Source organism: Acartia tonsa, chromosome 1 (assembly GCF_053477335.1).
Source record: "Acartia tonsa isolate MP-2025a chromosome 1, ASM5347733v1, whole genome shotgun sequence".
Classification (NCBI taxonomy): domain Eukaryota; kingdom Metazoa; phylum Arthropoda; class Copepoda; order Calanoida; family Acartiidae; genus Acartia; species Acartia tonsa.
The window spans coordinates 24,526,791-24,538,856 of record NC_137260.1 but is presented as its reverse complement, the minus strand read 5'-3'; the positions used below and the strand labels follow the sequence as shown (position 1 = coordinate 24,538,856).

At 36.9% G+C, this 12,066-nt stretch overlaps 1 protein-coding gene across 1 annotated transcript in view; it reads left to right on the top strand.

Annotated features, from left to right (window-relative positions):
• Positions 1-12,066, top strand: part of LOC145315606 (tubulin monoglutamylase TTLL4-like) — a 41,930-nt gene that overhangs the window by 28,377 nt on the left and 1,487 nt on the right. The window contains exons 10-18 of the mRNA XM_080155586.1: positions 7,871-7,956; positions 8,235-8,293; positions 8,406-8,531; positions 8,708-8,830; positions 9,026-9,074; positions 9,242-9,306; positions 9,791-9,840; positions 9,977-10,001; positions 10,523-10,620. Of these exons, the coding sequence (XP_080011712.1) occupies positions 7,871-7,956; positions 8,235-8,293; positions 8,406-8,531; positions 8,708-8,830; positions 9,026-9,074; positions 9,242-9,306; positions 9,791-9,840; positions 9,977-10,001; positions 10,523-10,620 (681 nt within the window). The remainder of the gene's footprint in view (positions 1-7,870; positions 7,957-8,234; positions 8,294-8,405; positions 8,532-8,707; positions 8,831-9,025; positions 9,075-9,241; positions 9,307-9,790; positions 9,841-9,976; positions 10,002-10,522; positions 10,621-12,066) is intronic.

The following is a 12,066-nucleotide window of genomic DNA, read 5'->3' as shown; positions in this document are numbered from 1 at the left end:
TGATAATTTGCCTGACCATAAGGCTGAACTATATGATCGATGCTTAGCGATTGTGAAAGTTATTAAAGGGTCATATTTTCCCTTACCTGAACCAATTATAAACACTTTGTCTGCTTTGATGAAACGTTTGGCTGAGGTTAAGCTTGAACCTGTGAAGCCACCCACAACGATGGCGGGTGCCTCGACAGCATCGCCATTTGTGTCACCGTTTGGCACACCACAGTTCGGCGCCGGTTCTATGTTCACGCCAGGATATATGAATCGTGTCGACGAACGTTTACTTCCCTCCTTCGACGGCCAGGAAGCAGCCTACGTAAGTTTCAAAGACAATTTTAAAAAGCTTACTGTAGGACAGGACCCGTCATATTTACAGTTATTGTTGAGCAGTGAAAAGGTCTGTAAAAATAAAGAGCTGAGACTCCAGTTAATTCAGATTCAATCGCATGAATCTCAGTGGGCTTACCTTGATGCGCGTTTCAAGTCCAAGACACGTCAGATGCTCTGCCTTTTCAACCAATGGGAGAAGAAGTCTAAACCGTCGGACTCCAACCAGATTGTGACTGTGTTAGCAGAGTTTGGTGGTGCAGTTAGCCAGCTCGAGCAGCTGACTAAAGATGATGATGATGATGAGGTTACCACAAGCCAGTGGTTGACCGTGATCCTTCTGGAGATGTTATCCAAGAAGTTGCCCCGTGATTTTCAAGATAAGCTCAACCTAGCGTTGGGCTCGATGGATGTCCCAGACGTGCCAAAGTTGTTGAAGATTATTGAGGAACAGAGGGGCGCCATTTTGATGAGGTGCTCGACTGATGTAGACACCCCCTCCAAGAAGAAAGGTAATCCTGCGGCCGCAGCTACAGCCGTAGGTAAACCTGGGTCTCCAGCTAAGACCAAGAAGAAACAGCCTTGCCCGTCGGAAGGTTGTAGTTCTGAACACTTGTTGTTTAAGTGTTCCAAGTTTAGGGATCTGTCTGTTCCTGAACGTAAGAATTTCATCAAGAAGATAGGAGCCTGTTTGTTGTGCTTGCAAAAAGGGCATAGGGTTGCTGATTGCCCCAAGGCCGACAGACTTGGCAGCTGTACCATAGACAGCTGCAACCAGCCTCATAATAGTTTAATTCATGAGTCTGTTGCTAGTGGACAAGTTGCGGCAGTTTATGAATCACAGTTGTTCAGCAAGAACAATTATATGCTGATGTTGCAGCAGCTCCCAGCATTGGCGGCTGACAAACGTCAAGTCACCGTCAATGCTATGTGGGATTCTGGAGCAAATCTCACATTGATTTCTAGAAGTATCGCCAAGAAGTTAGAGTTGCCATCAACTGGTCGCACAGCTACTATTTCTTTGGCAGATGGAAAGAGCCAAGCATGTCCTACAGTTAAAATCTGCTTGGTTGACCGCAACCGGAATTGCCATATTCTGGAGGCGGCGGTAGTGCCCAGCATTGGTACTGAAGAAGGGTTACGTTCTATTGATCCTGCAGCCGCCGCCGAAATTTTTGATATGAAGCCTGATAATTTCTCTAAGGTCGACGGTAAGATTGACATTCTTATCGGTCATCTTACACCAGCTATGTTCCCGTGTGCAGATAAAATGGTTGGTGATTCTAGACTGTACAGAAGCTTATTTGGTACAGGTTATCTAGTTGTGTCTGCGGATGGCAGGACTGTTACTAATCCTGTCGCTTGTAAAGCTACTAAATTGGAGGTCAGCAAGATGGAGTTCCTGTCTACAGAAAGTTTGGGGATACAGCCGCCATCAATGTGCAGCGGTTGTAAGAACTGCCGTCATTGCGCCGCCATTGCCGCCGGGCAGTCCGCCTTGGACGTGCGTAAGCGGCAGCTGATTGAAGAAGGTTTGACGTTGGATCTTGAGAGCCATATCTGGACGGCCTCATATCCTTATAAGACGCCGCCAAGTGTGTTGTTTGATAACTCAGAGCAGGCGTACAAGATTTGCCTACGTGACCGGCAAAGGATGGTCAAAAAAGGCGAATACGACACTTTCTGTCAAGTGTTTCAAGAAGCTGTTTCTCGTGGCGTGTATACAAGAGCGTCGCCAGAAGATCTGTCTTATACTGGGCCTGTGTATTATTCGAGCCTAGTCTGCGCATATAAAGAAAGCATTTCCACGCCGTTGAGGATATGCGCCAATTCTAGCCTCTGCTGCAAGGGGCTAAGCCTCAATAGTATTATGATGGACGGGCCAGTTCCATTATATTCCCTGATGCACAATCTTATTCGGTTCAGAAGTTACAAGTGTGCATTCGTGGCTGACATTCAGAAGTTTTATAATAGTTTGTTAGCTACCTATGAAGATTCTCAGCTGAAACGTGTTTTTTTCGCTGATACAGTTGATGGAGAGCCAGAGGTTTATCTCACCAGAACCATCAATTTTGGTGAAGCCTTGGCCGTGACCGCCCTCAGACTCACTGGTCGTATTTTTGGTGGAAGATCCCTGCAGGATGTTCAAGATGTTTATGGATCTGAGAAGATTAGAGGTTCTGACGTTGTAGCCCAGCAAGATGTGTGGAGAGATGTTCAGCAGCCACTCAGATCTGAATTTGTTTTGTATCAAGATCCTCCTTCGGTCAAATTGGAGACTTGTACTTACGTGGATGACTGTTTAAGCGGTCATAACAGTAAACCTGAAGCTGTCCAGCTGGTCCAAGAGCTGGAGCAGATGATTGAACCTGGAAATTTCAGATTTAAATCTGTTATTTATTCTGGAGATGATGTTGACAGTGTGAAAGTTTTGGGCATTGTTTGGATCCCTAAACAGGATATATTGTTCTTACCTGTCAGAGCCAACCACGGCGCGAAGATTAAGGGTAGAAAGCTGCTGGAGGACCTGGATTTGGAGGATCTCTGGAGAAGTCTACCTGAGACGGTAACTAAACGAGAAGTTTGGAGAATCGTGCAACAATTATATGACCCAATGGGTCTTGCAGCACCATTGCTGCTTAAATCCAAGCTATGTTTGCGCTCAGTCTGCATACATGGCTGTGACTGGGATGATTTCATACCTGGAGAGTTGAGGTCAGAGTTCGTGAGCAGCCTCCAGGACCGGGGGGCACTTGGAAATGTGTCGTTCAGACGTTCGATGGTTCCTGATACGCCATTGGGGCTTCCAATGGTTGTTGGTTTCTGTGATGCATCAAGCTCAGCCTATGCAGCCATCACCTACCTGAGATGGCCAGTTGCTGAAGGTTTTGATGTAGTTTTGTGTTGCGCCAAGTCACGTGTCGCACCAGTGAAGATAGAGTCTATACCAAGGTTAGAAATGCTTAGTTGTCTGATTTTGGCAAGGCTTGTGGATACAGTTGTCAGAGCTCTACCTTTCAGCATTTCTGGCAAAGTATTTTTTAGTGATAGCAGCTGTGCCCTGGCGCAGTTATCCAGTGACAGTGTTATGCTAAATGTTTTCAACAGTCATCGTGTTTCTGAGATACAACAGTTGACGAGCCCTGAAGATTGGAGATGGGTTCCAACCCAACACAACATCGCCGATTTAGCTACGCGAGGTTTGTGTACAATTGAGGATGTACAACCTGGATCTACATACCAGGAAGGTCCAAGCTGGTTGCGCCTGGAACAGGACCAGTGGCCCGTTAAAACGGCGGGTGAGGTTAATGCATCTATTCCTGAGAGTGAGCTAAATCCAAAGATGGCGAAGCTCAAGGTAATGTTCACACAAGCAGTGGACAATGATTTCTGGAGGTCGCTGGCAAGAAGGACCTACAGGCAGGCAAGAAGGACTGTAGCTGCAGTTATTAAGGCTGCCAACTGCTTTAAAATGTTGCTTGTCAAGAAACGTGGTGTTGCAACAAATGAGGATGGTGTTAGCAACAATGATAGTTCTAGGTATTATGAGAACTATACTTTCACAAACACTTACATGGATTCTGTTTGTGATCTGTTTTTGACATCCTTCAACCAAGAGAAGGAGATGACCATGGACGCCGAGGGGAAATTCGACTCCCTTCAACCGTATCATCACAAGGTCCAGGTTTGTTGGCCCATAGTGGGTCATGATGGATGTTTTCCTCTTCGGTCATTTACAATACTCAAAATGGCCGCCAGAGGTGATGAAGCTCTTGAGGCCGCAGCTGGAGGCCCCAGGAAAGTTATGAAGGACAGCCCAGGTGTTGTCTTGCTTAGCCGCCACAACAGGCTGGCGAAGCTCATCCTCCAACAGTCTCACGATGAGCTGGGACATGGAGGCCACCGTAAGACGTTGGCGCAAAGCCGAAGATATGCTTGGATCACCCATGGCCGCATGGAGGCTATGAAAGTGGTCAAGAATTGTGCTGCATGTTCCATTGAATATGCCAAGCGTTCGAGTCCCGCAATGGCTAATATCCTGCCAGACCGTGTGGAGCCGTCAGTGCCCTTCCAAGAGGTGCACATGGACCTTGCGGGGCCCATAGAAGTTGTGAAACCTGGCGTTGGCACCAGGAATACCAAGACTAAGTACAAAGTCTGGTTGTTGATTGTAGCTTGTAGATTTACACAGGCTGTGTTTATTGATGTGTTGACCGATTATTCTACTGAAGCCGTGCTGGTCGGCTTGAGGAAACTTCAGGCGTTTTATAACATGCCTAGAAGAGTTACTACAGATCGTGGTACCAATATGGCTGGTACCAAACGCATTCTAGATGAACTTTTGAAGGATACCAGGATGCATTTTGAATGGCATCTTGTGCCCACCGCAGCACATTCGTTCGTTGGCACTGTGGAGAGGCAGGTTGGGCTGGTCAAGCGTGTGTTGAACAAGAAGTTGGCTGGTGCTACTGTAACCTTCAATGATTTATTGGTGTTGTGTGCTGAGACCGCTAGAGTGTTGAATTCGAAACCATTGACGTATGCCACTGCAGGAGAAGACGTCAATACCTGGAGGATAATTTCACCTGCTGATCTGTTAGGTGGCAGGACAAATGATGCAATCTGCACGTTTGAAACGGGTTGCAAAGAGCCCATAACCAGGAGGCTGGAGAACTTGGAGGAGTTGACCCGTCAGTTCCATCAGGTGTACAAGGAGCAGCTCATGCCCGAGCTACTCAAGTCCATCAAGTGGCGCCGCAACGAGGTGCTGCTCGAGCCAGGAGACGTGGTGCTGGTTGATGACAGCACAAGTTTGATGAAGAAGTTCAGATTGGGACGTGTTGAAGAAGTGCGCCCAGGTGGGAGGACCGTGGTTGCCAAGTATAAATTGTCAGATGACACAGCCGCCACGAGTAACGAGACTTCCGCGAGACGACTGTTCAAGATCAATCTACCCAAAGTTTAGTATAAGTATCGTTCTTGTTTAACTTTGATTTTTTATTTTTCTCGGTAGATTTATCAGATTTTTTTTCGAAAGACAAAAAACGCAATTTTTGATACAATTTCGTTTAAACTTTCAAATCGACGCAAGATTTTTTCATTTGAAATGCAAACTTAAGTTTTTTTCATACGTTTACGCAAGTTCTTTCAATGATTTAAGTCTTTCCGGGACCAGGGATTTTTTTCGCGGAAAATTTCCTAGGTACCTACGCAGATATAAATATTTTTATCCTTGCTGGATTGAAATTTGATATGATAAGAAATTAACAAAATGAGATTTTTACATCATTTAAATATTTCTTTAAGATTTATTACAATCACATAAATAATTTAATATTACATGCATATTAAAATTATTACTATTTACCTTTTAACCGATGTACCTAAAGAAAAAATGCAGATTTTTTTCGCCTTGAATTAAGTATATTCTTTGAGTATCGTAGAATTAAGCTTAATAAGACCGCTTTACGCCGTACCTAAGCTCTGTTTCCTCGGCCAGGCATGACGCAAAACGGCAAAACTAAAGCATAAAATATTTTATTTGATTGCTTTGACTGATGATTTTAAAAGTTTCTTTGAATTATTTCATGATTCTTTTTATTTTTTGATTTGAATTAAACATCACTAATTATGTTTGTTTCAGTTGATGCAGCCCTGCGCCAGAAATCCTGTTAGAAATTACGCAGTATCAAAAGTTGTGATGGAAAGTCATAACGTCCAACAGGATAGCTGGAACATGGCAATTATTAATATTTGATGGATATGTTAGTTTGTATCTTGAGGGATTCATTCTAACTGAGGCCCCAAATTGCCTTTAATTATGACTGTATGAATATGTATATGTTGCTTTCTTCTTAAAACAGAGAGAAATTGCAGATTCAGCATTTAGAGAAGTTCTTTTCTTATATTGAGCTTTTGTTTTATTTTGGTAAATTTAATTTGCATATTTCAATTGCAATTTTAATTTTACGCAATTTTGATTCAGGAAGATTTAAAATTATGAAATTTTAATTTTCCGAAGTTTGATGATTTTTACAGTCATATTTTATTTAGATTTAAGTATCTATTTTATTAAAACATGTTTAGATTTAAGGATCTTACTTATCTTATCTGAAAAATGTTGAGATGTAAGCAAGTTATTTTTCTATCGGAGAAAAATTCTAATTGTTGAGAAGTTTTTTATGCAATTTTACTTTTCTTTTCTAGCAAAAAGATTTAGTAGAAGAAATGTCATTATTTAATCCTTCTTTCTTTTGATGAAAAAAGTTTGAGTTGATTATTTAATTATCGATGCGATTTTTAGTATAAAAATCATTACCTATTTTATTATGTAGGTACCTAATTAAAGTTTAGGTACTAACGATATTAATTCATGTATTCGCAATTACATGGTCTGTAATTCTAATTTTATTGAGATTATGAGGCCATGATATAATGAGATGTGTGAGTGGTAAATGTGCAATTCATGAATGTTGAATGCTTTCCCATTCCTTATTCCTGTCCTTATGTGGTAGCTGAGGCGGTTTGAGTTATTGTGGTATTCGTAAGTTACCATAATTAATTTTAGGCCTTATGGCCATGACATTTTAAACTCTTGTGGTTTATGTGTTGTGAGATTGTGATTTCGTGGACACTGTCTGCACGTATATTGCAAAGATGAGTATTGTGTTCGATTCCCAGTGAATAGACGGGTGTGTGTCGGTATGTAATTCTTGTATTCCCCGGCAAGTTCGAACCCATTAATCCCTTTTTTCCTTACACCAGAGTTCCCCAGAGAATGAGTGTGTTACGAGGCATTCCTAACTATCTCCGCGCGTGGCTTGTAAACAAACAAAAAAGACGCGCACTTTTCCTTTGATGATTCCCATGTGAGGAGCTACGTGAATGAAAATAATGTATTGCTTGAATATACATGCGCTCTAATCCGTGGAAGATCTCAAATAAGCCTTCCTGCTTAGTTTGACATCATATGTGGTAAGAATTTATTTTTAATTCTTGAAAATAAGCGTAGAATGGTACAATTTTATGAAGAAATTTAAATCATTAATTTTTCAACAAATAGACCATTTAACTGCTAAGTTTTGATATACGAATATTTTCCTTTATATTATTGATTATTTTATTCTAAAATTATCAATTTCTGATGCGATTTAATATGTTTCGTGCCAATTTAAAGTTTTTTAGAAAATTCATATTTTTTATTAAATTGAAATCACGCAACCTCGATGTTACAAAAATAATAACCATTAATTTTATGTAATTAATTCTTATATTTTTGTTTTAGACTTACTGTTTTCATGGTAATAAATACACATTCGTAAACTTCACTATGTTGGTCATTCGGAGGGCTTCGAGATAAGATTTCGAGAACGGCTAGGCATTGCGTTCCGAAACAAAGTCATTTTAAAATCAAACGTTTTAATATGTCTAATATTGATTCAGTTTTAAAATATTACGTTTTTAAAAAAAATATACATTCGCCTTTAATGTTTAAGAACATAACACAAATAAATTATTTTAATTAGATTTTATTGCTTATTTTTAGTGAGATTTGCAACAAACAAGTACAACCTAAATCTAGACGAATTGGACAATAACAGAATACATGTTACAAATTACGCAATCAATAAGGTGAAATTTTATTTTTTATATTTTATTCTTAAGTTTTCATGCATATTTCTCATTTATCTTTGACATTATCAAATCTAAAATCTACTTTTTTATCTACAATTTTTATCCCGATTGAATTATAAGAGGTTCTGAACCATATTGAGGAAAGTGTGTCTTTATAGCAATTAAATACAAAAAATATTAACAATTAAAAAATATAAAAATTGACAATATGACAGAGACATTTGGAAATTCTCCTTTAAAAAGTCAACAAAAAATGTAGTTATTGATTCTTTTAGGATTCAGATAACTTCATTGTGAATGAAACCCCTGATTCTACTGATGGCCACAAATGGACGTAAGTATTAAAGTATTCTTTTGCTTTTGTGCTTTTTTATATGTATTCTAAATTAATTTGATAACTTATTTTAACACAGAAAAATGGAAAATTATTTTCTATCTATTATTAGATTACATAGTCTATGGAACTACCTGGCAGAAAACATGGAAAATGTAGACAAGAATATCTATACACTGTGTTCAGATATTGAAGATGTTGTAGTTAAAAGTGTACTGTGTGGTCTTGAATCTATGAGGTAGTAATTAACCCTTAACAGTTCTTGGATTTAAAGTTGCCTAAGTGGGATAAAAATGATAAATCTTTTGAATATTGCAAACAAGAGGAAAACATCATAATCTAACTTATTATATCTATTCATATAACTATTCTTTTAATATAAATCAGTTACGAACAATATTTTTCTTCTTCTAGAGCAGAAGTGGATATCGGAGGACCATTGAGTCAGAACTCGAATTACAATTTCTACAAATTCTTTGGTTATGATATTCTGCTGGACTCAAACCTTAAACCACATCTTATAGAAATTAATTCCAGGTATCATTGGTCAATTATTGATTCTGACAGATTAATGGGCATTCCAGAGAGTTGCTCCCATTTTGCGCCAAGGCATTACCAATTGTGATATCAATACAGCATAATAATATTAAAGCAGTATGCGCAATTCTTTGAGTAAAAAATTTACCTATTCGTTTTACGTAAAAACATATAATATCATGTATGTTTATTTAGGCCTGCAGCGCTCCATGACACAATTGATGCCTTTGTAAATAGACCAATGGTAAGTTTCACAGAAAATATTTGTAATTTTCTACCTACAATTTTAATACCAAAATTAATTCTAATGCTTATGTTCTTCTGTTGTTTGATTAAATATTCTTAAATTGAATAAAATGGCCATATTAGAGGGAAAAATAAAGACTTATGTAAATTGAATTTATATAATAGGTTCAAGAAATGTTTGATATCATTGGCTACCACATCCCCCCTTCCCTGGTTGAAAGTAACCTTAGGTAATTTTTTTTTATTTTCTAGTATTAAATTTTAGAAAGAATTTTCTCGTATTCATTCGAATCCGGTGGATAGGAACCGGTTCTCATCCATATGAAAAAACTATGTCTAGCATCGTATTATATCCAGCTTTCTACGAATATAAAAATGTACATACATTTGTACATTCTATATCCACGGAAAGTTGTTTATAATACGATGCGAGAAATAACTATTATATGATTATCTTTTTGCAAAGAAATTAATTCAATAGTCATTTGCTTGACATTTTCTTTTAGCAATTTTGCAACCAGAGCTGGATCTTTAAATCATTTTAGTGGTGAGACAAATCGGGGTGAGCCAACTTTCCACCAATGAGACCACAGCATTTTATGAAATGCCGCGCTGTGATTGGCTGAAATTCGGCTCATCCCGATCTGGCTCACCACTAAAATGATTTAAAGATCCAGCTCAGTTGAAATTTTGAATAAAGTGTGATTGTTTTAGAGACCTGACTTGCAAGATTCTGAATATTAACAAGAAATACAGAGTTCTAGGCAAATATTCTTTAACAACTTTTAAATTATTAAAGTTTTACCATAAAATATGATTTTTAGTTTTCTGTTTCTTTTTCAAAATTTATTCATTTTTTCTAACTTACTTTTTTGGTTGAAGATTGTTTTAATACACTAGATTACCAATTCAATGTCTACTCAAGGAACTACATTAATTTTTAAAATCAATTCTATTAAAAACCCTGAATCAACCTAAGCAGAGTTCAACACTCATTAAAGTAGGGTCATAGGATGGTTTACTTGCTTGTCAATTGAGATCTCTCTAACCACTTATCCGATTGAGTTCTCTTTTAAAAGGCAGCTTCAAATAGGTCCTTGGGTCGTAGTTTTAGTCTATTTTAGTTTTGAATTTAAGTATAAAGATAGTTTAGGCCAATTTCCTGCCTCCAACCATCTCCTTCCATATAAGGGCACCAAATGACTGTCCGTCTGGATGAAGCTGTATCGAGCAATTTTGTTTTGTTTTAAGAAAAATACCTGCTGACCCCATCAATAGTAGGACTAAGCACCTAAAGACTTTGGCGAAACAACTAGAAAACAATATATCAGTCAATTTCTTTATAAAAAATACCATATATATTTGACATCATTGATGTTATCACAGTTATGTCTACGCTACTATGTAAATAACTGTTCTTGTTTCAATTTAATGTAAACTTACCAGATCTCTACGCCAAGATGATATCAAGAAACAAAATGATTATCCAAGAGTAAATAAAAATAGAGAAGCTTACATCAATAATATTGTAGATAGATTAACAGGTACTACCATAGATTAATAATAATGTTGTAGATAGATTAACGGGTACTACCATAGATTAACAATAATATTGTAGATAGATAAACAGGTACTACCATAGATTAACAATAATATTGTAGATAGATTAACAGGTACTACCATAGATTAACAATAATATTGTAGATAGATTAACAGGTACTACCATAGATTAACAATAATGTTGTAGATAGATTGACAGGCACTATCATAGATTAACAATAATATTGTAGATAGATTAACAGGTACTACCATAGATTAACAATAATATTGTAGATAGATTAACAGGTACTACCATAGATTAATAATAATGTTGTAGATAGATTAACAGGTACTACCATAGATTAACAATAATATTGTAGATAGATTAACAGGTACTACCATAGATTAATAATAATGTTGTAGATAGATTAACAGGTACTACCATAGATTAACAATAATATTGTAGATAGATTAACAGGTACTACCATAGATTAATAATAATGTTGTAGATAGATTAACAGGTACTACCATAGATTAACAATAATAGTGTAGATAGATAAACAGGTACTACCATAGATTAACAATAATGTTGTAGATAGATTAACGGGTACTACCATAGATTAACAATAATATTGTAGATAGATAAACAGGTACTACCATAGATTAACAATAATATTGTAGATAGATTAACAGGTACTACCATAGATTAACAATAATATTGTAGATAGATTAACAGGTACTACCATAGATTAACAATAATGTTGTAGATAGATTGACAGGCACTATCATAGATTAACAATAATATTGTAGATAGATTAACAGGTACTACCATAGATTAACAATAATATTGTAGATAGATTAACAGGTACTACCATAGATTAATAATAATGTTGTAGATAGATTAACAGGTACTACCATAGATTAACAATAATATTGTAGATAGATTAACAGGTACTACCATAGATTAATAATAATGTTGTAGATAGATTAACAGGTACTACCATAGATTAACAATAATATTGTAGATAGATTAACAGGTACTACCATAGATTAATAATAATGTTGTAGATAGATTAACAGGTACTACCATAGATTAACAATAATAGTGTAGATAGATAAACAGGTACTACCATAGATTAACAATAATGTTGTAGATAGATTAACGGGTACTACCATAGATTAACAATAATATTGTAGATAGATAAACAGGTACTACCATAGATTAACAATAATATTGTAGATAGATTAACAGGTACTACCATAGATTAACAATAATATTGTAGATAGATTAACAGGTACTACCATAGATTAACAATAATGTTGTAGATAGATTGACAGGCACTATCATAGATTAACAATAATATTGCAGATAGATTAACAGGTACTACCATAGATTAACAATAATATTGTAGATAGATTAACAGGTACTACCATAGATTAACAATAATATT